The following is a 23,687-nucleotide window of genomic DNA, read 5'->3' as shown; positions in this document are numbered from 1 at the left end:
CAAAAGAAGAAGATGATGAAGTTGTGTGCGTGTGTTTTAATTTCCCGGAAGAAATTTCAAAGAGAGAGAGAGAGAGAGAGAGAGGTAAAGGTCAAATAAGCCAAAAAAATGGATTATGCAAAAATGGTCCCTTACATATGAAATGACAAATTTACCCTCACGTGTGAGGCACATGAGGGGGGTTAACTTATCATATTTAACGGCAGTTAAGTCCGATGACTAATTCCACATACAAACCACTTTAAAAGGACCAAAGATTCAAAAAGCACGGGGTTTGGACTAAAACCCCCAAAATTTGCATACCATAGAGATCATTTTTGCAATTTTGTCTAAAAAAATATATATAAGAGCTAAATCGATTATGAGATCAATATGTAGGGATTTTATTAAAGAGAAAAAAAAAAAAAAAAAGTCATGAATAAGGCGTGAAGGTGACGGCGTCGTATCGACTATCGAGTGTAAGAAACTAAGAAAGACCTCCGTCTCCCTGAAAGCCTCTGCTCTCCCGCAACAAGGAAAGCTTGCTCTTCAGTCTTCAACTCTTCATCGACAAAAATCTCCCACCTTCGGTTCCAACCATGGTTAGTAAGATCAAGTCTCTCATAACCCTAAACTTTTCGCAATATTTACATATTAAAAGCTAAATGATTGTTGGGTTTGCAGGAAAATCAAGGTCCCTCACTTGATGACTGCTTGAAGCTGTTAAAGGGAGAGAGAGACGAGCAACGCCTCGCAGGTCTCCTTCTCGCCACCAAGTTCTGCAAGAACGATGATGTCGACTCCATTTTAAGGGTTTACAATGCCCTCGGCAACACATTCTTGGACCGCCTTCTCCGAACCGGTACTCAATCGACTCAATTTATTTTTCCATCTTCTTTAGCCGTTGCTATTATATGGTTGGATGAATCTCCAATAAACTTCAAAGCCCAATGTTATCACAAAGTTCAATTTTACACATCTTAGAGTTGAAATTGAAACGTCTAAACATAAGATTACATATGTTTCAACTCTAAGATATGTAAAATTGACCGATATCTATATTCTTGTTAAGAAAAAGGTGCCAAATGACGATATTGACCCTCTAATATTTTTGTCTCCCTGGTAGGGATGGGGAAAGGAAGTACAAGCAAGAGTCGCCAAGATAACCAAGATGCTTATCTACAATTATCTGTCACAATTTTAGCTGCATTCTGTAGGGTTTCTAATATTGCTTCTTCAGATGATATGGTGAAGAAGATTCCACTCATACTGGAAGTTCTTTCTAAAGAGTAAGGATTCTTATAATATGCCTAGATTGATTCTTTTAGCTTTAATCATGCATCATTAGGCAAATGATTTCACATGTTTATTGTCTGAAATTACAGATTAGGAGCATCACTTGTTGAAGAATGCTTTGAATTTTTATACTTAGTGTCAGCAGCCCACACAGATGGTTCTAGAATCTTCTACGAGTCTGGAGGCATGACTGTGTTAGCTTCTCAGATGCCTAATTTACCAGATGGTATATGATTTAATAAATAATGTTATTAACGTTTCGATTTTTTTGGCATTAACATTCATAAAACCTGTGTAGGTTCTCATACAATGGAGCTAGCAATGAAACTCCTTCAGTTGACCACAAGTAAACTTTCCCTTGACACAATTACAAAGGAGTACTGTTCAGAATTGTCATCAGTGGTAAGCTCATATCATATGGAGCTCTTCATATATGCCACATCATCAATGGAGCTCATAAGCAATGTTTCTTGTTCCAGGTCATAGTGTTAGCAAAGCAGTTTGCTTTATTGCATAATGCCCTAAAGTTTGAGGCACTTCATCTTCTATCAATGATCCTCTCCTCAATATATGCTGTATGTATGCTTTTTTAACATGATACTCACTAGTTTTTTTTATTCTTAGTATTAGATTATAAAGTAAGTAACTGGTTTCTTGATACTATCAGGCACCTGTGCATGAAACTCTACGTGCAATGAGCAACTTGACTTGGTCAACTTATTTGCGTGTTGGTGTTGTAGCAGTTTTGCAAAATCGTGTTGGTGAGTTGAAGTTTTAATGTGTTTTATAAAAGTTATAGAAACATAATTCCATTGATTTGTTTGTTAATTGTTATAGAATCTTACTTCCACTTCTTCCCATTAAGTATATCAAGTCAAATATAAAGAAACAGCATCTGATTGAATTGAATTTGATATTCATTCAGCACCTGATCAAAGGCTTGAGGCTCTTATTTTGGCTGAATCTGTGATGTGTATTGCTGGTGAAAGGTGGCTTATTGGGCAAACAAACTCACCTGACACACAAGATCCAATTCCAGCTGACAGGTAAGCAATCCGTCATGATGTTATAATTTATATTTGTTGCCAGGTCAGCAAGTGTTTTTTCTTATCTTGGCTTTTGAACATTGTCCAGGTGTACATTGCTTGTTTTAGAGTCATCTAGAGTGGAAATTGCTGTTCTTCTGAATGATTTAGCATATTTGAAATATGAAAAGATTAAAGACTCATTAGATGCTGAATCGGTTCTTTTAAAGCAGAGAAATCTTGGCATTGCATTTTCGTTAGTGGAGAAGACGATCAAATTGATATCAAGTGTTGCTGAAGATGAAGGTATGCATTTACTTAACTACCCCTGATTGTTTATATCATTCATGAGGTTATTTTACAGTATAGATTTTGATTCTTTGTATCCATTTTTCATGTATAGGTAATATCATCAGTGACATGATGTTCACAAAGATCATAACTGGACTTAATGAGACTGTTGGTTTGATACTGGAGTATCTTCGAGATGCCAAGGTATAGTTGTTTTATTAATTAATAAAGTTACTACATTTAATAAAGTTTTCTATTCTAGAACAGATTACTTTGATTTATTCAGTATTCATGATTGAAATCTTTTTCAGGATCATGGACAACATAAAGGGAACGATCTTCTTGCTTCTGTGAGAATAGTTGGGAGGTATTTTATATTTAGTGATATTTAATTAACCCGAACTCACATCTATTCGATTTAAAATTTATAAAACATTTTTGTTGTAGTTACCTTGCAGAGACTCCAGGTGCATGCAATGACAAATTGAAGGAGCTTTTAGGGTATATGGTTTTAGTTGAAGGTGAAGATGAACACAGGTTTGTCTCTGTTTTATTTCTCATTTATTGCTAAGTTTAGAAATTAATTGGAGACTAAATAAATGTCATACTTTTTGTTTATAGCTCCTTCTCTTCGGTTTGCTTCTTGCTTCCGATGCTATGCCAGATAACAATGGAGATTGATGGATGTCGGTTATTAGCCTCTTCTGGAGCATATAAAGCAGTAAGTTATTACTATTTTTTTTTAAATAAATGCTGCTCAATTTGTATAACGAATGGAAATAAAAGTAAATAAAGAGTTGATTTTTTAATTTGAAGGTGGTAGAGTGTCTAATTAGGTTGGTTGAGGAAGATGGTGGGACAGTTGAGGAGAATGGTCCCATTTTCTTGGCATGTGATACCATCTTAAATCTTCTTTTGAAGGTATGTTATTTTGATTATTTATTATCCTTATCTGTAACATTCTAATTTTTCTTTTTGGTATTAGAGAGAAGAGATTGGGGTCCACATGGATGATTCTTATTATATCAGGCTATTGGGGGTGTTGTCATCATGGGCAGGTATAAATATAATTAACATTTATTTATTTTGGGAATTTTTGATGTTAATTTTAGTTTTTGGTTTTTGTCAGAGGATGTTGTCGACTTGTCTAGTACCATGATGGCTGCAAGCATCTGCTCTCTGATATTAGATTCAACATCTGAAGCGGTTCTTGAATGCCATCCAAGTTTTAAGGTTAATAATCTAACAAGTTTATGCCACCTCATCAGGAAAAGTATGACATCATATGGTAAAGTAAGTTATCAAAAAGCTCAATCAGATTGAGGATTAATATTTGATGAAACATTAACTTAATTGGTGATTGGTATTTGTATTTTCCTTCAGGATAGCGAAGCCGAGGCGGATCTTGTTCAAATAGTTGTCTCGGGTATGTTATCAATTTGTTATTTTAATGTTATGTAAAAAAAATAGTTGTATGTATTTCTGTTAACAGGTTTCCTGAGAAAAAGCTGAAGGTTATTTATTTATTTTATTTTTTTCCATTATATAGGATACTCAAGGTGGGCTGATAGGTATCCTCGTGTTAAAGCAGCTGTTGAGGGAAGGTAATAGGAAAAAAAGGGAAAGTTATCTTGGACAAACCAGACTTTCAAGAAATTATTAGAGTTCTGGTTATTGCCCATTGTACACATTTTGATGTAAAATATATTCTTTTTTATGGTAATTTATACGAATTCAGGAACATGGGGAAAAAAACAGTTTCAAGAATGGTTTTCTGTATGTTTAATTCTGTGGAATGTTGGTTATATTTGTCACCAGGCATTTAGGTTAATTAGAATCAACAATAGTGGCCAATGGAGATAATAAAGATCTAACACAAGTAGGTGGTGCAATCTATGATCTAACACAAGGTAGGTTGCGTGAAAACCTTGAACAATCATATACTTCAGTTTGTAAATTTGGACAATCTAATGTTTTCAAGTACATGTTTTTGTTTTGTGGTTAAAACATAGTGTCCTTATGGATTATCCCACATTGAATATCTTGAAATTCAAGCATATAGAAGAAATATCAATATGAGGAGTCAACTTTTGTGCCATCATGAAAAATGTTTGACTATCTAACCCCCTATTTCTATCATGGAATGTACATAATTGTATCCCTAGAGTACAACAAACTAAGTCTGCTTAGGAAACGAATACCTGGAGGTTGGATACTAAAAAATTCTGATTTCAGAACGGCAGGAATTTGTAAGGTTATAATCGAACATCCATAACAAATCCTTGAAAACTAGGAATGAAGTTGCAATTGAAAAACATGTAAAGAGACTATTCCAGTTTACAAACACTTCCTTCGTGGTTATCAACTAATGGGGAAATATCCAAATAAACTCTTTCACCATGACAACACAAATAAGCTGTGCATTGGTTTGTATAGGGCAACAAATCACATGATAGGGTGTATTATGTATTGGACTGAAACTGAAGTAATATAGGATAAAAATTGCAATAACATGAAACGATTTGAAATTCAGACCAAAAAACAGCAAGGTACATTGCAGGCATTGGTTATATACATAAATGAAAAAGAGATTCTGGTTTTCTCTTTCCTACAAGTACAACATGAACATCCTCAAAGGTTGTCAATCCTACTACAAATGTAACAACAAAAGAGCAGCCACCAAAAACTGTACATGTAGACACATACACAGACTACATTTGACTGGGGCCCAGCACAAGAATGAGAAATTTGTACAAATGGCACAACAATAAAAATAATATAATATTCCTTTTAGTTGAGATAACGCTTGCAGTTATTTGAATTGCAGGAGCACAAAATCTTTTTAGCTTCATCTTCATTGTTAAAATGATAATCATATGTTATCTCTTCTCCTGGATATATATCCCTCTCTGCAAAGAACACTACCTTCTTTTCACCCCGCACCGTTATCACTTTCGCCACACAGTTTGGCTGCACACACACACACACACACCATCATATTTATCTGTTTATTATAAGTTATAACATCCTACTTTCATTTCTTTCTATTACAGCATTCTACTTTATAATATGATATCCACCCAATTATATTTTTATATTTATACCTGGCATGAATGGTTTACAAAGCGGGCAATCCCCCCTTTACGGGTTGCATCGATTATATGTTCTTTATCAATCCTGAAAAAGTAGCAAGCACTTTTATATTGCAGCTGTTTTCCCGATTCATACTCGCTTTCTCTTCTGTCAGCCACACGTAGCCCCACTATCTCACCAACATACTCAACAACCTATTCATTCAGATATAAAATAAATCCAAATGTGTTTTGTAATATTAGTAACTCTTTAATGATTATAAATCATTCATACCATTTCGCTCTGTGAAATGAACATTGATGTGTAAAGACCAAGAGCATGGATGCCAGATTTGTATACAACCAAATGCTTCCAACCCTTTGACTGTTTATATCGACCATATTCTTTCTGCCATGCCCATAACAATAATAAACACACACTATGTAATATGTATAAATTTTTAAATGCTATTAATGATTTAATGAAAGCAACATACCCGGGGATCAGACTCTACAACCTCTTGAACTGCTTGTGTTGCTGTTTGAATCCGTTTTTTTAATGAAAGCTGTTGATTCATATGATTCCATGCGTCTACCTGTTCCTGCCCAACCACACATCTAGCCTTCTCTTTACTATCATGCCTAAACCCTTCTCGTTTTCGTCCTTTATAACCCTAATCCAGATCAACAAACCATAACCATTTCAATTTACATCATCATTCATTATTCATTATACCATTCTACTTTCACCCACCTCAGTTCGAGCACATGTTTCATTTCCATCACCTCTCACAACCTCTATGCTCTCAGAATTTGTATTGTAGTTGTTTGCTGCATGAACTTCACATCTCCCATAGAAACCAACCTTCTCATTATCCGCTCCTTCAACCTCACTTTGCAGTAAACCCTATTTCCAAAAATAAAACAATCAATTATATTCGCACAACATGACTAATTTACTATATATATAAATGAGGTTCAAATTTTAGATCTCACCTTGTGATGGGCACACCAGGGATGGAAGTCAACCACACAGTCAACAACTCTGCACCTTATGCAACAGCCACCACCACGTTTACACATTGAACAAACCTGGAAGTAAAATACACATCGTATTTCATTCAGATGTATACGAAAATAGTTTTATCAAAATAATATATATATTTTTTAATTACCACATTGTCATTTCCTTGGGGATGGGAAGCACCAGATACATCAAAAGTGCTCATGGTGTCAACATTTGGGCATCGTGTGCCAGGTGTCCAAAGTCCACAAACCATATGTACCCATTGCTTAACAGAAGAGTCAAAAACCCCTGCTGTTACACTATTCAGTAGCATTGAGGAGGGCATAATTGGTTTTTTCTGAGATTCTGGAATCACATTGAAATTGACATTCCATGCATTCAGAAGAGTTCTCACAATGTTGGTGGTATGGATAGCTCGAGTCATGACTCCACCTTCATAACCACATAGAACACAAACCATGTTACTGACATTCTCCCTGCATGGTCTGCAACACCAATAACTTTTGGGAACTTTTGAAACCCCATAACAAGCCTGATGCACCTGCAAAATACCATATAATTACCTCTCAAAATCTTGAAAAGTAATATTTTTTTATTAACTTATCAAGGTAAGATATAAGTACTTTAATCAAGCATCGGTTGCACTCCAACAAGCTATTGATTTCATCATTGTTTAGGCCTCCACAAACGTTGCAGAATTTATCCACATCTGGAGTTGACTTGTGTGTTGGCTCCTCATGGGATCTAAACCAAAAGCAATAATCTTGTTACATACTCCATAAACACTAATACTATTACTCATTCATCAAACACTCAACATCGAAATATAAAGATATAATTACCTGTACATATTGTCTACTCCAGGGAGATTATTACTGTTGTCACACTTCAAGTTATCTTGAGGTACAGAAGCTATGTCCTTTGAGATTGTAGCATCCTTTCCTGATGATTAGAGAGCATAATAATAAGTTTATATTTGGTAAAGATAATATGACTTTAGATAAAAATAAATTACATATACCATTTGTAATTAACTCATATATGCTGCGTTTGCGAACCTCCTTAACTTTCCTCCTTGTTTTGGTGCCCAAATCATTATCTGGAATACCATGGCTTCTTTCATTTCTACCCTCCTTTTCTTTCTTCAATATGTATGATGTATCAGTGTCTTTTGAGGTTTCCATAGAATCTTCATCACTGACTACTGCAGCTCCTTGACCTATGTTGTATTTATCCTCCTTGAAACTAGAAATTCTCCCTGATCGCCTATTGCCTTCTCTAATTCTAGATTTCTTCAACACCTTTTCTGGTGATTTCTTTATAATTTTGTTTCCAGGAGTGTGGTTGCATCTTTTGGAAGTTTTAAGAATCTTTCCAAGAGAAAAAATCTTAGCTGGTTTAGATGTATCACCATTTGAGATAAGACCATACCTCCCACATACTACTGGCCTGATAATTCTTTTACAAGGCTTTCTTTTTGAAAAATCAAAATCCAACCTTGTCTTCTTTCCTTCACGAATTTCAAGGCAATCATCATAAATCCTTTTTGACTTCTTACATGAAAGAAGCTCCTCTGTACTTTTATGTACATCTTCCAGAGATTGGGAGGACTGCCCAGAACTTCCAGTAGAAAGTGAAGAAACAGGTGAAGCAGGAAATGATGTGCCAAGAATTTTGAATTTCGTTTCTCTTTTTCTCTTTCCAGCTTCAAAATCTTTCTCAAATGTTTTCATTGAACTGGTGTTTTCATGCATAGAGAGGCCATTATGTACTTTCTTCACTCTTAAAGAGTCTATGACCCTAAGCTCATCAATGAGACTACGAGTTCCATTTTTCAAACTGATTTTACAAGCAGAATCATCAAAACCAGTGTTGCCACCACTGTCAAGTGCATCATCATCATCATCATCATCATCATCAGAGCTCTTCTGAATCCCTGAACCTTCATCTACAGCAAAGTTCTTTGCACAACCAGTGTTGTGTGCATCATCAGTACATGAATCTCCATTGCTGATTTTCACGGATGCTTGTGTAAGCGCAGGGGTAGAACATTTGGATGATATATTAGACATAACCTGCTCCTTCATGCAATCACCCTTCTGAACAGGTTGATCAGCTACACCAGAAGTTTGGTCATTGACCTCAATCGTGTCCTCTAAAAACTTGGCTTTTTGGTCTTTACATGGCACATGGCACCTTCCTGACATTTTGCTTGGAACATCTTTCCATTGAAAAGCATTAAATTCAACTTTCTTTAAGTTTGGCTTCATCGTTTCCCCAATTTTACCTGAAGGGTTTAAGTTAGAAGTTCCGATTTGTGATGGTTCTCCAAAAGCACTGACAGAATTTCTTCCTTGAAGTTGAAGATTGGAATTTTCGATCATGGTGTTTCTTTGTATGCAACAGCTGCACTTGTCTGGAACATATGCACATGGTGTACCCTGACAGCAGTTTCCATGCCCAGATGATGAACGGATATTTTCACTTATACCAATCCTGAAATCATTTCATTTCATAAAAATGATGATTGCAGAAAGGTAAAAGAAATAAAGAGCTACAAATTCAACCAAAGAAGAAACACAAAGGAAATGATAGATATTGAATTGTTTTCTTGATAAGTCTGTAGTCAAGTAAGTACCTTGGGAGTGAAGGCCCAGTTTGATCAGGATTGCAAAGGTGGTTGCTATTATGCACTCCAGTGTCTCTGTCTCTTATTTGAAATGATGAAATCACAGCTGATTTGTCAGCAGTCCATGAAGTAGTTCCATAATGAACAGATTTCATTGCATGTTCAGGAACATTATATTTACTTGCTTGTTTGTATCCATCTCTTCCAGTTAATTTTGAGGGAAGAGTCATTGAACTCATACCTGGTACAATTTGGTCCTTCCCAAATCCATAGGAAGATGAAACATCACCATGGTTCATATATTTCAAACTTTTTTGCCTCGATAAAGGTGTATGTGGATTCATTACTCTAGTAGCCTCTTGCTCAGGTTGAAGACTCATTCTTGTGCTAAAGGCTCCAAACCCGAGATTCGAAAACTTCATCCGATTTTGTCCTTCAGTTAAACTGGATTTAGCTGCTTGAGCAGCACAATCAACAACTTGCTTGCTTTCTTCAGTAATTCTGTTACTCCCTGCCACACAATATATATAAAAAAAAAGTATTGTTCATAGTACTACATAAAATAGAACAGCAGGGCAAAATAGGAAATAAGTTTAAACAAAACACACCATTATAAAGCTTCGGCTGAGAGGAAACTAGCTCCAAGGGATGGCTAACTCTGCTAACACGGGAAGCATGAAAACCAGGTGCATTTGATTGTTGAGATGGCTGTCCTAGTCTCAACTCAATATTTGAAGAAACTGTAGCTTTTACAGGTTTATCCACATCTCCTAAACTGTTGAATTTATCAGAATCTTTACCAAGGCTTCTTTTATTTTGGGAGGTGAATGAATTTTTGGTCTTATAGATTGGATCAATGTATGTTGGACTAGACTGAAATGCATTATCTAGTCCACCTGCAAACTTTGACATTGACAAACAACCAGACACAAGCTGCTCCATAATCTTGTTAGCTGCCCCACTCTGTACATTGCTCTGAGATGTTTTGGTGAAGCCATCATGATTATCATGGGTGTCCCTCTGAGCTTCATGACATAGTATCTCATTAACCAAATTCTGGCTTGAATGATGTTTATCTGGGAATACCATGTTGTTAAATGGTCTAGGTGATTTGGAGAGATCACAAGTTCTTGACATGTTGGGTGCCCTCTCACTCTTCTTTACCAAATCAGGAGTTGCAGAGAATCCTTGAGGCCAGTGCCATCCATGGGGGTCTTCAGGTATCCTAATCTAAAGCACCATAAAAACATCACCAACCAGAGTTCTTGGTGCTTCAATAACATGCCAATAACAAATACAATGTTTAATGATAGCAATAGAAGTAAAAATTTACACCAATACACGCATGCAAATCAAGTATTCAATGCTACAAATATGAAAAAATGAAGGATCGTATAAAATTTCAAAGGAAACAGCCAGCCAGATCACATAGCACAGATAGAATTCTGAGGACAGCTTACCCCAAATTTACTGAAGTAGACCTTTCGCCACTGAGCTATGGTCTCACCACTGTCTGTATGGACAGCATCTCCAGGATTAACATCTTGCAAACCTGAATGCTGCAGTCAGATGCAATCATAAAGTTTTCATCTTTATATGATTCAAAGAGGAATCCACAAAAAAAATCCTCATACATTACCTCTGAAAACTTGGAGATTGACATACGAATGCCATGGCATGAGCAAACAACTCCTAGGAGTCCACTACTACTGAGAAACAGATCACCACCTTTCAATACGTAAAAACCCAAGGTTAGAGCTTTATCACCACATCCTACAACAACTGTCCACTATTCAAGCAGCAATAATGGCATGAACACAGAACACTCACTTGCATACAGACAAAACACACGTGGTAAACCACAAGTTGGTGGAGCTTTCAGAGAAGAAAAGCCATTCAATTGTTCAATGCCATGAGATGTGTGATAATTGGCTGCCTTTGCAGGTTCTAAGCTTGGATCACTTGCTTTTCTAACCTGCACAATATCATGCAAACAAGCAGTGTTTCCACCATCACTTGCCAAAGTTCTGACTGGAACAACTGGAGAGGCATCAACTTTGGACTTCAGGTAGCGGTTATCAAATGAAGGTTCACATTCTGTGGGACCCACAATAGAGCTGTTATTGTGGACTTGAACTTTACTTGATGTATTGGATGGCTTTGAGCTCAATACATGTTGAGAATCATATTTGGAGAAAGATGCAGGTGGTCCAGAAAGGAGGGTAAAAAATGAAGAGCCCATCACTGAGATGCTTGAGTTGTATAAATTGATATTGGTAGCTTGGAACAAGGGATCAGCCATCATTTTACGGGTTGATGAACATGGTTCTTGAACAACATGTGGATAATAGTAATGATTTGGATTCATCATCTACATCAAATATGAAGTTATTCAAGCTTGTATGTCAACATGAAACTGGTTACTGGCCATCTACATTAGACTTCATAACAGATAGTAACAGTTTTAAAATTGTTTATGTTATATTTCAATAAATTTACATATAAAAAGTACTATGTTTGACAGGAAAAGATTGTAGCTTTTGTTGTATAGTAGCATACAGTACAGATCATGTTACATCATTCGTACAAGCTGTATCTTTTTTATGTGAACACCCTTGCTTCAAAATATGACCAAGTCTTATGCTACACCACATTCATGTAAATGTTCATGCATTGTCTAGTGTCTACTGTACAGAATATAGCCTCAATATATCAAAATAGTCTGTTCAGATACAACTGTATGCCCTAGAAAATATTCTCCTCTCCATCTCAAATTCATTACAAATGACCCTTCTGATCAAACTGTAAACAACAAAACACTTTTAAGTTCAATAAGTCTTGCTACTTAAGTTGGGAGTCCAAAAAAGCATTTATCAGTTGACGAAACCCATTAAATTAAGAAATTGGAAATGGTATAAACAAGTAGAATCATGTCGTTTCATGGTGTAGATAGTTTACAAGATCTCAGACTCTCAGTTCACTTTGTCACTAGTCCTTGTAAAGGCGGTGTTTAAGTAAATTTCTGAAATTTGTTGATTTATGTGCATAACAAAGGAAGAACAAACTACACAAATTCGCTTTAGCATAAGTAAACGAGATTTTGGGGAAAATTATGGAGAAGATATAGGAAAAGGAAATCGTGCAGAATTATGACAAACTTCGCTTTGAACAATGGAATTGACAATCAGAAAATTAAATGTGGCACACGAGCTGTACGACATATGCAACTTTCAGTCGTTAAAAGTACCACATAAAAACAAGCGACCATGATCGTCAGCAACTCTAAAAACACATAAGGAAAAAAATAGTAAAGGTGACTTAGATTACCGAATTCCTAGAAGAATCATGTGACTGAACTTGAGAGACCGGAGACGGAGCCACCACAGCGGGGTCCGCCGATGACTGGCACGTCGAACCACATTTGGTCGGCTGCCACAGATTATCCATTCTGTAGTAGCTCCAAACCAGCTCAAATCATCGGAGACGATAATTGTACACTAGCCAACATTTAAAGCATGAAGAAATTCCATAGCAGGCGCTTTTCTGTTCACACACAGTAGCAATGGCGAGTGTGTGTGTGAAATGATGAAAAAAAGGGGGAAGAAGACAAGTGTTGGTAGGAGTTCGAGAAGAGGGGCTGACCTAAGACCGGTCCCTTGACCCATATAATACTACGTAGCAATATCCACCGTTGATTTATCATCAGATGGTTTCTAGCCGTTGATTGTGAACAACAGCTAGGACTGATAATGTGTGGGATCAACTGTAGCACGGAACACAGGTGGGCTCCAGTGGTCGATTGATTACAAAAGTTTTTGACTTTCTGCAATTTTGACTATTTAACGTCAAAATGGTTTGGTTACGTGTTTTTATAGCAACGACTAAAGTTATAACTTACATAAAAATAAAACAGATCACATGAATCTTCTTAGAACATTTTTATTTATTAGCAATGTTAGGGTTATTTTTATTGGGTTTGGTAAAAAGTTGATCAAATTCAGACTCTTTGATATCATAATTAGAAACATATGATTTATTTTACAATCTCTAATATGCTTTTTATCGGATTAAATAAAAATAAGAGGCTGAGACAAGTTTGGTTATAGTCAACAAATTAAGCATAACTCCAAACAATCTATTGTATATAATGTCTCAATATACTATTAAGCATGACACAAGTTTGGTTAAAGTCACGAAACATGATTAAGTTTGCTTAAAGTCAAGAAACATGATTGTAAAATGATTAACATGGATGGCGTTGTTAAGAAGGAAAAAAAATGTGATATTATGTTTAATGGTTGAAAAACATAAAGTTCGTATAAAATAAAGGGGTTGGCTAAAATAAAATACTTTGTCTAGAAAAGGTAAATGTCATAATCAATATTTAAAAAAATAAACCACAAGTACGGGGTATAAATTCTTACGTTTAGGAATAATAATATAAAACTTGATGTGCTGGTTAAGGCCATACAAACATATGACACGGTTGTCGACTTGCCTGTCTTTATGTTATAAATTGAGTTTTTGTTGGAAATGTCAATATAATTATTATTTAATTGTTTTAAAAAATAACAGAGAAAACATTAGTTACAAACTAATATATAGATTTCTTAGTGATATGCCAAACAATGGATACTACAAATGAAAATAGAAAATAAAAATATAGTTTATTTTTGTAGTAAAAGAAAGTAAAAAAAATCAAACTTTAATACAATAATGTGACACCCTAAACTTATTTGATTATTTTTAAAAGCGATGCTTATATTAAAAGTCTAATAAGATGCTTGAAAAAAATAAAATAATAACAAGAATCAAATCAAAACTTGTTTGATTTGAACTTTAAAAAGAACTTTGTATTTGAATAAAAAAAAACATGATATCAAAATTAAATTTGGAAATGCCTAACTCGTGTACAAACAATTGTTTCTAAAGTTCAAATCATATTTTTCTTGAACATAAATTAAATGTGAATATATAATCTAATCCAGCGTAACAAATTATGCATCGGTGTCGTATAAATCTTCTAAAGTTAAATTGTATTTTTTTTCTGAAATCTCTAAATTACATACAATGAAAGTAAAATATAAATCGGATAAAACACTTTTGAGGTCATTGGTCATAAAATCATGATGTAAAGGAGCAATAACCTATGAAATTGATATATTATAGCTCTTTTGATGAATTTGAGACAATAATAACAAATCACCATCCATTTAGATACTATAGTTGCAAAGGAAAACATATGAAAAAAGTTCTTACTATTAACATGTGGTTCAATCATTCTCTAAATATAATACATGATACGTTCCAAGTAATACATTTTGCTTTTTATATTGGAAAATTATCAGAAAAATCCTAATATTTTCGGAAATGGCATATTATCATGTAAAATTTGAATTCTCAGAAAAATCGGATAAAACACTTCGTGTGATGTTCTATTTTGAATTCTCAAATATGATTTCTATGTTAATTTCCGAGAAATACATTTTGCCCGTCATTTTTCTCATGACTAAGATTCTTTTCTTGGCTTCGTGCTCTACATTTTCTTTTTTTATATGATTTTTAGGTTTTAAGGTTTAAGACACATTATTGTATCAAAGTTACATGGTGGGATCCAATCATAATAAATTCCTAGGATCTTGAGTTCTAAGATCTACGGTAGATCTTACTTCAAGATCGATCTCATTGAGATCAAAATTGAAATTGGATGTTTGGGTTTTGAGATCATGTGATTCTAATATTAAGACTCGGATCTTAACAATATTGCTTTTAACTTTCATTTATGCACTTGCCAATTTTTGATTATTAAACATAGTATATTAAATATTAAAAATATTATTCTAAAAGTTTAAAATATTTTACAAGAGATTCATAACAAATGATAACTTTGAAAGGTAGCATATCTTATTTATATTTAATCTTGACAATAACTGAAAGGTAGCATATCTTATTTATATTTAATCATGACAATAACAAGTGTTGAACCTAATTTGTTTTTTAATTAAATATTATACATAATAGATAATACATGTAAACAGTGACGAAGCTTGAACTATTAATTTGGAAAGGGAGGAGTGCCCCTGATCAAATTTTCTATATTTATGCTTAATATTTATAAAATTTAATAGTTATTTATATTTCTAACCAAAAAAATAAGAGAGGGAAAACAACCCCAAGAAGCTCATTCCTTGCATTTAAATTTAAAAGTGAAGGTAAACATATGCAGACTAAATATATAAATGTATTACAATACTAAGATAAGATGATTGAGTAAAGTAAATTATACTAAACTAGGTGTGAGACCCATGTATTACATGAGTTTAATTAAAAAAAAACAAATATAAAATTTTAACAATTTAAAATTTTGAATTTATAAGAAAAATGAAAAAAATTTGAATTATTAAAATTAATGAGACTTTAATGTATTAAATACATTACATATATAAACTGTTTCTAATAAATACTTTACATATATATTACCTTACACATTAAATGTGGAATTTTAATTTAATAAAATAAAAAATTTAATAAAATGACAAGTGGAAAATAGAAATTTTAAAAATTTTAGAAAATGTCATGTGTCCAAATGAATGAGAAGAAGATATGTGGCAAAAAAACTTCATTTATTATAGGAGACTTAGATCATTAGAGCAAAGCATTAACTAAAAAGATAAAATATATTTGGTAAATTCTTTAAGAATATGATTAATATGGTGGAATTGAACGATAAAATAATGAAATGAACAAACATAATGAAATAAGCAAGGTAATGAAATGAATCATTACATTTCATTGTAATATTTGGTTGACTCGAAAAAATAAAATAAGCCACTAAAGTATGTTATTTATTTAATTTTATTTTTTTGAACTAGCAAATATAAATATATGATCTACTCCTAAACTAACGCCCAATTCCATCTTATATCCATGACCGGGTTTGAATATTTGACTCAAATATAAATCTAAATTGATATTTTGTTTTTATCAAATATAAATCTAAGTAGTGTAAAATTGATAAATAAATGAAAAAAAATTATATTATTTTATTATAATAAACTTTAATTAAAGAAAGATACATAGATAAATAAATTGTATGTAAACATATTTTATTTGGCTCAAAATACATGTTATATGCTTTACGAGTAGTTTAAAAAGAATTATATATGATCTAATCTAAAAAATTTATAAAATAAAACCTTAGATGTAATGAAATCTTGAAATTTAATTACAAATAAAAAAAATTTATTTTAAAAAAAAAAAAAAAAACAATAATTGAAGTAAAAGATCAATACTATCGTAAACTATATGAATTAAAATAACTTATGATTATAAATATATATCATTCCATTCCCGGATGTAATGAAAAAAAAAAACATCTCCCCACAGAACGAAAATGAACCCAGAATTTGCATTTCGTAAGAAATGCTCTATTCCATTCTTTATGGCAACCAAATAATATTTTCTTCATTCTTCCTTAATTCACAATTCCATTATCTCTTTGATTATTATATGAAATATGCCACCTATTCCTATTAAAATAAATAAATAAATAAGATAAACGTTTGGAAATGCTTTCAAAATGCTGTTACCAGGAAGCCTAGCAGAATAAAATTTGTTTGAACATATACTATAAGAAGGAATAGGCGATATTCAAACTCAACAACGTTTTGCTATGCAATTTGTTTACTTAACACTTAGAAAGAGCAGACAAACAAAAAGATTAATGATGATGAAAATAAAAAGAAGCACATATATATTTATATGCATTGTACTTGGATTCTCATCCATGGCAGCTGCATGCCTGCATTGCATGCGTATGAGCTGCATCCATCTAAAACCCAAACCGGCTTCAGATCACTTGACTTGATATCTCTCCCCCATTTTTATATGTTCTCTCATGCTTCACCTTACTCTGTCTGCATCAATTTCCAACACATCATATATACTCACTCACATGTCATGATGATTCATGAATAATAATATATAAGTAGTTTATAAAGTAAAAAAAAAAAAAAAAAGATGAGAGAGTACCTACCTTTTGCCTTTTTGAGGATGGAGGATCATCCGCTTGCCGTGAAGATGCACCTCCTCTATCTTGGTTCTCCTCAACCTAAAGGGTAAAATGGTCATTTACTCACTCACATTCAGTCCAAAAAACAAAGCAAAGCAAAGCAAAACAAAGCACTTACAGTTGAAGAAGGTTGTGCAGGTGTATCTTCCATAGCATTGGTAGTACTAGTACCATTTAAATGCTGAGAGACAATAGGCATAATCTGGTGCAACAAATTGGACAAAAAAGTTCCTTCATCAGTGGCCACTGTTGATGCTGCTTCTTCCTGGGCTGTCTGAACAGATTCAACAACACTGACACCACCCTCACCCTGACCCTGAACCTGACCCTGACCCTGAAAGATGAAGCTGTTACCATGGTTGTGCTGTTCACCAGGAAACAAATTTCTCAACAGTTGATCAAGTCCACTTGGAACCTCTGTAGTAGTAGTAGTAGTAGAATCTATGTTTTCAGCAGCATAACCACTGTTGCCATTTCCAGAATCAACAACATTTTGAGCTCTTGCTAGCACTGGCAATAGCACGCCCATAGAGCTTCGGGAAGATTCAGAAGGTGGCACTGAAATCCTAATGGGGACTACCCGCACCTCCGATCCCCTGCTTTGCCTAAGGGCATTTTCCTGATTTGTTACTCCAGCATCAGCTCCACCACCATTTGTTTCCCTCATCACTGAACCTAAAGAAAGGGCATACAAGAAGTAAACGGATTAAAATCAGAATATGAGAATAGTGTAAGTAATACATACCTGTACGTATTCTGATATCAATATTCCTTGGACGTAAAGCAGAACCAAAACTACTAGTGCCAGAGGCTGACCCTGTCACTACTACAGGTGGAGGTGGAGGTGTTCCAAAACTCGTCCCAGGTTGAAAAGGTAGAGGCTGCACCATGATTGGATTTGGTCCAGATGTTGATATGAAAACAGCAGGTCCAGCATTCACCACTGCATCACTCTACAACAACAAGGTAATATTTTTTTATTTTTAGTTTTTTGTATGTACGTTGTTAATCAATTAATATAAGAAACTTGGAAACATAGTAAAAAGTTGTGAACACCCACGGGTGACTGTCCCAATCGCAGTGTCATTGTCGTTCGCCCAAGCTCCAACAGAAAAGCACCCATATTCTGCAACAGAGCACCTGACCTCAAAGCATTTGACTGCATCCTTAACCGTGTCACAGGATCACTCACATTGTTCTGATCCCCTAATTGTCTTGTCAATTGCTGCAAAACACAAATCATCAACATAACCTAGATAGAGTTAAATTTAGAAAGTTTAGTTGAGTAGATAAGAATAAGATACCATCAAGCATTCTCCAGCTTCTTCAATCAGCAACTGTCTTGCAGACTGTGTCACTTCTCCCAGGGCGGCTGGTGTTGGTAACCCTCCCTGACCAACACCTGCACCTAAATGTGGTGGTGTCCTTGTACCATTTGACTCTCCTCTATTATTGTTCCCCTGGATTCTAACTGCCAACACCAAATTCAGAATCAAATCAATTGTCTCTTACGGATTCACTTCATCACAAAATACACCCACCATTGTCGCTAAATTCTTGCCTCAAACGCCTTAGATACTGGGACAGTGTACTCAATGAATCAGGAATAACCTGTCTCACCCATGTACGATGTAATCAATCAACTTGCAAAACCATAAAATCAAAAAGCATTCTTTCTACTTACAGGGAGCTGCAGAGATTCCATGGAAACATCACTTGGAAGTGTGAAGGTAGCACCACCCCTTCCGGAACCATCTTCAGGTGGTTGTGCTTGTGGTTGTTGTTGTTGTCCGTTGGAACTTCTTATTTCGTTAAGACCAGGTATCCGTGAAAGCCTTTCAGAGATGTGTTGCTGTTGGAGTTGGAGTTGCACAGAATAATATTATTCATTAATGTTAATAAAAAAACTAATTATAATCTTACTATAGGGTTAAAATTATAAATGTGGGTGGCCACTTACTTGCAGATCTACTGCTTCACCACCGCTTCCGGCATTGGCTATTCCAAAGGAACCAAGAACAGCAGAAACAATCTACCATGAAAGGATTACATCAGCTAAGCCTGTTTATTGTAATGATTTATAAATTGTTGCATTCTTTGGTGTCTTACCCGACTAAAATCTGGAATTCCACCATCACCTTGATCGGATATGTTGAATGTTCCCACCACTACACTAGGCCCATGCCCATGACCATGTTGATGTTGATGTTGGTTGCCCATTGACTGCCTGCTATTTGATGCTGGATCACTAGCTGTAAATACAGAGAGTACACTGGGATCAACATCATATCTAGAAGAAAAAAAATCTTAGGAGCAATTAGCTTTTTTATGTCATACACCTAGTTGATAGTGGCATGACATCTTTTGGCATAAAAAGTTGCTGAACAATTAGAAAGTACTACTACTTTTTTCTTCCTATCCAAATGGAATTTGTTTGAATATGAAAAATATTTAGAGCAATCAGTAGGGGATGATCTTCATTTAACCAGATGATGCATGTAGAAGCACACAACAAGATGTAAACTCACAAAAAGAATGATCATCAAGAAACTATCAAGCTCACAGCTTTCTATCATATACAGAGTTTCCACACGGCTACTGTTGGAAAAATAGGTAATAAAATATTCAACATTAATTTGTTACGTATATCTTTAATGCTCCGCTACTAAAGTGGTGATAAGTAAGAAGAGATTTTCTCTTCACCAACACATTCCCAAGTCTCAACTCCCTAGTTTAAAATTCATCTCAATTATGTGTTAAATAAGTAGTATTCGTATATCAAATGTGTAGAAACTTAATTTTAAGGATTTAATTTTAATGCTGGGTTATTTGGATGTTAAAACCAGATTATTTACGGTGATAATTGTTGGCTTAAGTGCACAAAATAACCAATATAACATATTTTCAGAAATATTTGTATGAAAGATATACGGAAATGTCGGTGAAGCATCAGGGTTTCAAAAAGAAAATGTTAGGATATCATGGGTTTGCATTTTAGTAGCAAAGTAAAATGTGGTATAAACTAAGGGTAGAGTTGCAAGAATTGATAGACCAATTGTTGTATGATTGAATCAAAACGCACGATTACAAGATTTTCTTGACATTCGAGAGGTCAAGGGCTCTCCCAAAGTGAATACTCAATGATTACATTCAAAGATACCAAATCACTAACAGCCTCCTTTAAACACTTACTTAAACCAACCTGACTATGAGAATGACCAAATTACCCCTCATTAACTCCTTTATTACAGCTACTGTAACTACTTATTTCCTACCCTTAAGACTACTAGAAAGTGTAACAGAGTTAGGTGATTTATTTAACACTTTATAAAGTTTTACAAATCCTGTGATTATTTTGGGTTTGAATGAAAAACACACAGTTGGATACTTGGATTGCAATCCTGTTGTGTAGAGTAGACATTGTAGGTGACTCCTACAGATTTTGCAGAAGTGGTCCACTTAGTTGATAGTGACTCATTTGTTGAATCTATTCATAATCCAATCTTCTAACAATAACAAGAACAAAAAGAGCACAAATTCTTTAGCTTTTCTGATAGACTACCACTAGGCATCACCAAAATTTGACCAATATAGATTATTTACAAAATACAAATGTACTCACTACTCGTTCCCAGTAAAGCACTCTTGTCAATTTCAATAGTCACACACTAGGGTTTCATAGCACAGTAGAAAGAGAGAGCAGCATGAGCATAGAAGGCATGTACCTGATACTAGATTCATGGTTCAGGAATTAGACCTTCACCTAGTTTACGAGGGAATAGGGATATGATCTAAGGTAAAATTTGTGCAAACAAAACAGAGTATCCTCTCATGCAAACTGTACTTCAATAGAAAGATAAGAAAGGTATAGAACTCAGCAAACCTGTGTGATCAGAAAAGCTTGCTAAAGATGGGTTAATCGGCTGCCTAGCAACCAGGTGTAATGTGTGACCATCTTCCACATCTATGATTCATACTCATTAAGGAGCTTCAGCATCCATCAATATTCAATAATGAAAATAGAAGAAAACCCTTTCAAGCAAATAAAAAAATGTAAGATATGGAAAAGGATACGATAAGCTGAAAGGAGCTGATCATCTTTCAGAACTTTGCCACGACAGATTAAACGTTGCTGTTCAGATAATACACCAGTAACAGAAGCAATCTGTTCCTTTAGTGCAGGAACAGGTACCTATAAGAACATATACAAATGAAGAAAACACAAAAAAGATAGCAACTTTGAAGAAACACAAACAATGCAAGAAAAGAGTGTTTACACATTTGTCTACTCGTAGAGTGTATGTTTGAGAATCCAAAGTCTTTATCTTTATTTCAACGGTGGCTTCAGAAGTGTTGCCCTCACTGCTCCCGGAATCCATAACATCCTTACCACCATGATTGCTTGCCATTGTCTCAATTGCTCACTCAAGGCCTGTAATAATAGATATACAGTCATGATATGGATCATTGAGAATAATTGTGATGTGTACATAAACCAAGAACCAAAGCATGACATGCATGAATTCAAAAATAACAAATGGTTTCAGATTTTACTTTAGATTACATAGCCTAAATCTGACATAAAGAGGCAGTAATGATTCAAAAGTACATGAAGATCAAAATTGAGCATATTTATGCAACTAATCAATTGGAAAATATATATGTACAATTCATCCAGCTAACCAATTGGCAAATATCTGCACAATTCATCCAACATATCAATTGACATGCACATCCATACTCTTAAGTATTCTCTGTCGAGTTCATCAGCAACCAACCACACAATAAATTCCAGATGCAGAATAATCTAATGCTCTTCAAAAGACTGCATATTTATGTTACATTGGCCAAAGGAGACTAATTCGTGTTCAATTTGCATACACAATACCACCGACTATCTTCTATATGCAAATGAAAAAAAGAACACTGTATTGTTGACAGTCGAGCATTCCTCTACCCCTGTTACGAATCAAGAAAATGTTATACAATTTATAACTGCCGATTATTGCAGAGTTTTTTCATCAGCAGGAAAACTTGAAGAGGGCACACACTCTATGACTCAATCAATTAAATTTCTATATCAACCAGCCGATAAAACAGTCTGAACTCAAATTACACGTTACAAAAACATCAAAATTCCAGTCGTTAATCTTGATACGCAAACAAAACTTTTGCATGATTAAATTGACGGACGAACTAAGAGAAGGAAATCGCAGGAAGTAAACTTTCAAACTCGTAGTTAATACAAACAAGAAAGCCAAGAAAGTCGTCCGATTCTAAAACCCTAAAATGCTAGAAAAAAATATGACATGCGTTTAAAGGCATCGAAAGCATCGACTGATGATGAAGAAAGAATCGGAGGACAGAATTTCGTTACCTGATCTTCGCTGGGAGAGAGCACCGCTCAACCGCGCCCTCTCTTCTTCTATCTGTCAGATTCCTAGCGATCTGGGCTGGACACCGAGTGGACGCTCGGTAAATTATATATGCAATCAGTAATCACCACTCTTCAATACTTTCACATTGTATAAATTGTATGTTCATCATGTAATTACCACGTGAATTTAAAAATTAAAATTAATTTATTCAATTTGTATAAAGAAAATGCAAACATATGCTACTCATTCTGAAAATCGGTCATTTGAAATGATTTAAGTGAAAGGCGAAAGCCCATCAAAATTATATAAAATAACTATTTTACTTTTGAATTTTTAATAAAATGGAGTTAAAAAAAATGACCTTTTGACCCTAATCAACGACACCTTCATGTCGTGGACTCCCACCGGCGACTCACCTTCCACTAATGCCAACATGCCTCAAGGATTGCAAAAGAAAGATTTCCACTCGATACTCATTTTCGTATTATTATTTTTGAAATTGAGTTTTGTAGCTTCAACAAAGCTAAAAGTTTGTGTGGATAGTTGGTTGCTATAAAAGTGATGAAACCATAAGCAATAAAAACACCAACGCCAAGAACATAGAGTTGGGTGGAAACCTTTTTGGGGAAAAACCACGAGCATCGACTGTGAATAAGGTATTAGTTATGACAAATTTGATGGTAAGATAGTTTAGGATTTATGTAACAGCCCGGATCCCCAGGTACCTTCATTCTCATATTTATGATATTCTGTGAGGGGACTCGGCGAGTTGGGGGTCGAACTCGCCGAGTCAGGATGCGGTTTTGGGCGAGGGTTCGCGTTCGGACTCGACGAGTCCAAGGGATGGACTCGGCGAGTCCGCGCTGTTTAATGAAACCCTAATTTCCCGGTCCTAAGCCCTATTTAAAGGACCTTATGTC

General features: G+C 34.7%; 3 protein-coding genes across 6 annotated transcripts; 1 reads left to right on the top strand and 2 right to left on the bottom strand.

The window, feature by feature from the left end:
- Nucleotides 1-460: 460 nt before the first annotated feature.
- On the top strand, nt 461-4,346 carry LOC145032395 (neurochondrin family protein). Its single transcript, XM_078981181.1, has 18 exons — nt 461-581; nt 664-841; nt 1,106-1,268; nt 1,365-1,501; nt 1,574-1,677; nt 1,755-1,850; nt 1,943-2,036; nt 2,201-2,321; nt 2,410-2,606; nt 2,704-2,795; nt 2,903-2,958; nt 3,039-3,128; nt 3,213-3,312; nt 3,408-3,512; nt 3,577-3,649; nt 3,721-3,884; nt 3,975-4,017; nt 4,141-4,346. The coding sequence occupies exons 1-18, from the start codon at nt 579-581 to the stop codon at nt 4,197-4,199; spliced, it is 1,875 nt and encodes a 624-aa protein (XP_078837307.1). The 5' UTR covers nt 461-578; the 3' UTR covers nt 4,200-4,346.
- A 773-nt stretch (nt 4,347-5,119) lies between these two features.
- Nucleotides 5,120-12,939, bottom strand: LOC145032380 (uncharacterized). Of its 2 annotated transcripts, XM_078981163.1 has the most exons (16): nt 12,646-12,939; nt 11,149-11,689; nt 10,958-11,046; nt 10,779-10,877; nt 9,927-10,548; nt 9,328-9,829; nt 7,711-9,185; nt 7,532-7,631; nt 7,313-7,433; nt 6,838-7,230; nt 6,659-6,754; nt 6,417-6,569; nt 6,160-6,336; nt 5,958-6,071; nt 5,696-5,878; nt 5,120-5,561 (listed from the first exon to the last, which is right to left on the bottom strand). In XM_078981163.1, the coding sequence occupies exons 1-16, from the start codon at nt 12,763-12,765 to the stop codon at nt 5,382-5,384; spliced, it is 4,965 nt and encodes a 1,654-aa protein (XP_078837289.1). In that variant the 5' UTR covers nt 12,766-12,939; the 3' UTR covers nt 5,120-5,381. The 2 variants fall into 2 exon arrangements, with proteins under 2 accessions (XP_078837289.1, XP_078837296.1); XM_078981170.1 differs by lacking the exons at nt 10,958-11,046; nt 11,149-11,689; nt 12,646-12,939 and having other exon boundaries at nt 9,927-10,589.
- Nucleotides 12,940-16,864: 3,925 nt separating this feature from the next.
- LOC145032361 (Ubiquitin-like superfamily protein) lies at nt 16,865-22,909 on the bottom strand. 3 transcript variants are annotated; one of them, XM_078981151.1, is made up of 15 exons: nt 22,767-22,895; nt 22,073-22,348; nt 21,667-21,821; nt 21,464-21,581; nt 21,273-21,353; nt 19,499-19,641; nt 19,350-19,421; nt 19,074-19,241; nt 18,931-19,000; nt 18,694-18,860; nt 18,450-18,614; nt 18,135-18,342; nt 17,508-18,064; nt 17,354-17,428; nt 16,865-17,234 (listed from the first exon to the last, which is right to left on the bottom strand). In XM_078981151.1, exons 3-15 carry the CDS (start codon nt 21,796-21,798, stop codon nt 17,226-17,228), a joined length of 1,965 nt encoding a protein of 654 aa, XP_078837277.1. In that variant the 5' UTR covers nt 21,799-21,821; nt 22,073-22,348; nt 22,767-22,895; the 3' UTR covers nt 16,865-17,225. The 3 variants fall into 3 exon arrangements, with proteins under 3 accessions (XP_078837277.1, XP_078837284.1, XP_078837269.1); XM_078981158.1 differs by having other exon boundaries at nt 22,131-22,348; XM_078981143.1 differs by lacking the exon at nt 22,073-22,348 and having other exon boundaries at nt 22,767-22,909.
- Nucleotides 22,910-23,687: the final 778 nt, after the last annotated feature.

This window comes from Lactuca saligna, chromosome 1 (genome assembly GCF_052625555.1).
Source record: "Lactuca saligna cultivar CGN05327 chromosome 1, ASM5262555v1, whole genome shotgun sequence".
In the NCBI taxonomy this organism is placed as follows: domain Eukaryota; kingdom Viridiplantae; phylum Streptophyta; class Magnoliopsida; order Asterales; family Asteraceae; genus Lactuca; species Lactuca saligna.
Note: the sequence above shows the minus strand (reverse complement) of the source record. Positions and strands in the feature narration are given on the sequence as shown.

Coding starts and splice junctions, on each gene's coding strand:
- LOC145032361 (XM_078981143.1), bottom strand. CDS start 21,798: ATGGCAAGCAATCATGGTGGTAAGGATGTTATGGATTCCGGGAGCAGT. Junction 21,354..21,463: donor TCAGCTCCTTTCAGCTTATC/GTATCCTTTTCC, acceptor TATGAATCATAG/ATGTGGAAGATGGTCACACA. Junction 18,861..18,930: donor GCAAGAATTTAGCGACAATG/GTGGGTGTATTT, acceptor TGGTGTTGGCAG/TTAGAATCCAGGGGAACAAT.
- LOC145032395 (XM_078981181.1), top strand. Junction 1,678..1,754: donor GTTCAGAATTGTCATCAGTG/GTAAGCTCATAT, acceptor TTCTTGTTCCAG/GTCATAGTGTTAGCAAAGCA. Junction 2,037..2,200: donor AGTTTTGCAAAATCGTGTTG/GTGAGTTGAAGT, acceptor ATATTCATTCAG/CACCTGATCAAAGGCTTGAG.
- LOC145032380 (XM_078981163.1), bottom strand. CDS start 12,765: ATGGATAATCTGTGGCAGCCGACCAAATGTGGTTCGACGTGCCAGTCA. Junction 11,047..11,148: donor TGTGTTTTGTCTGTATGCAA/GTGAGTGTTCTG, acceptor ACGTATTGAAAG/GTGGTGATCTGTTTCTCAGT. Junction 6,755..6,837: donor CCCAAGGAAATGACAATGTG/GTAATTAAAAAA, acceptor TTTTACTTCCAG/GTTTGTTCAATGTGTAAACG.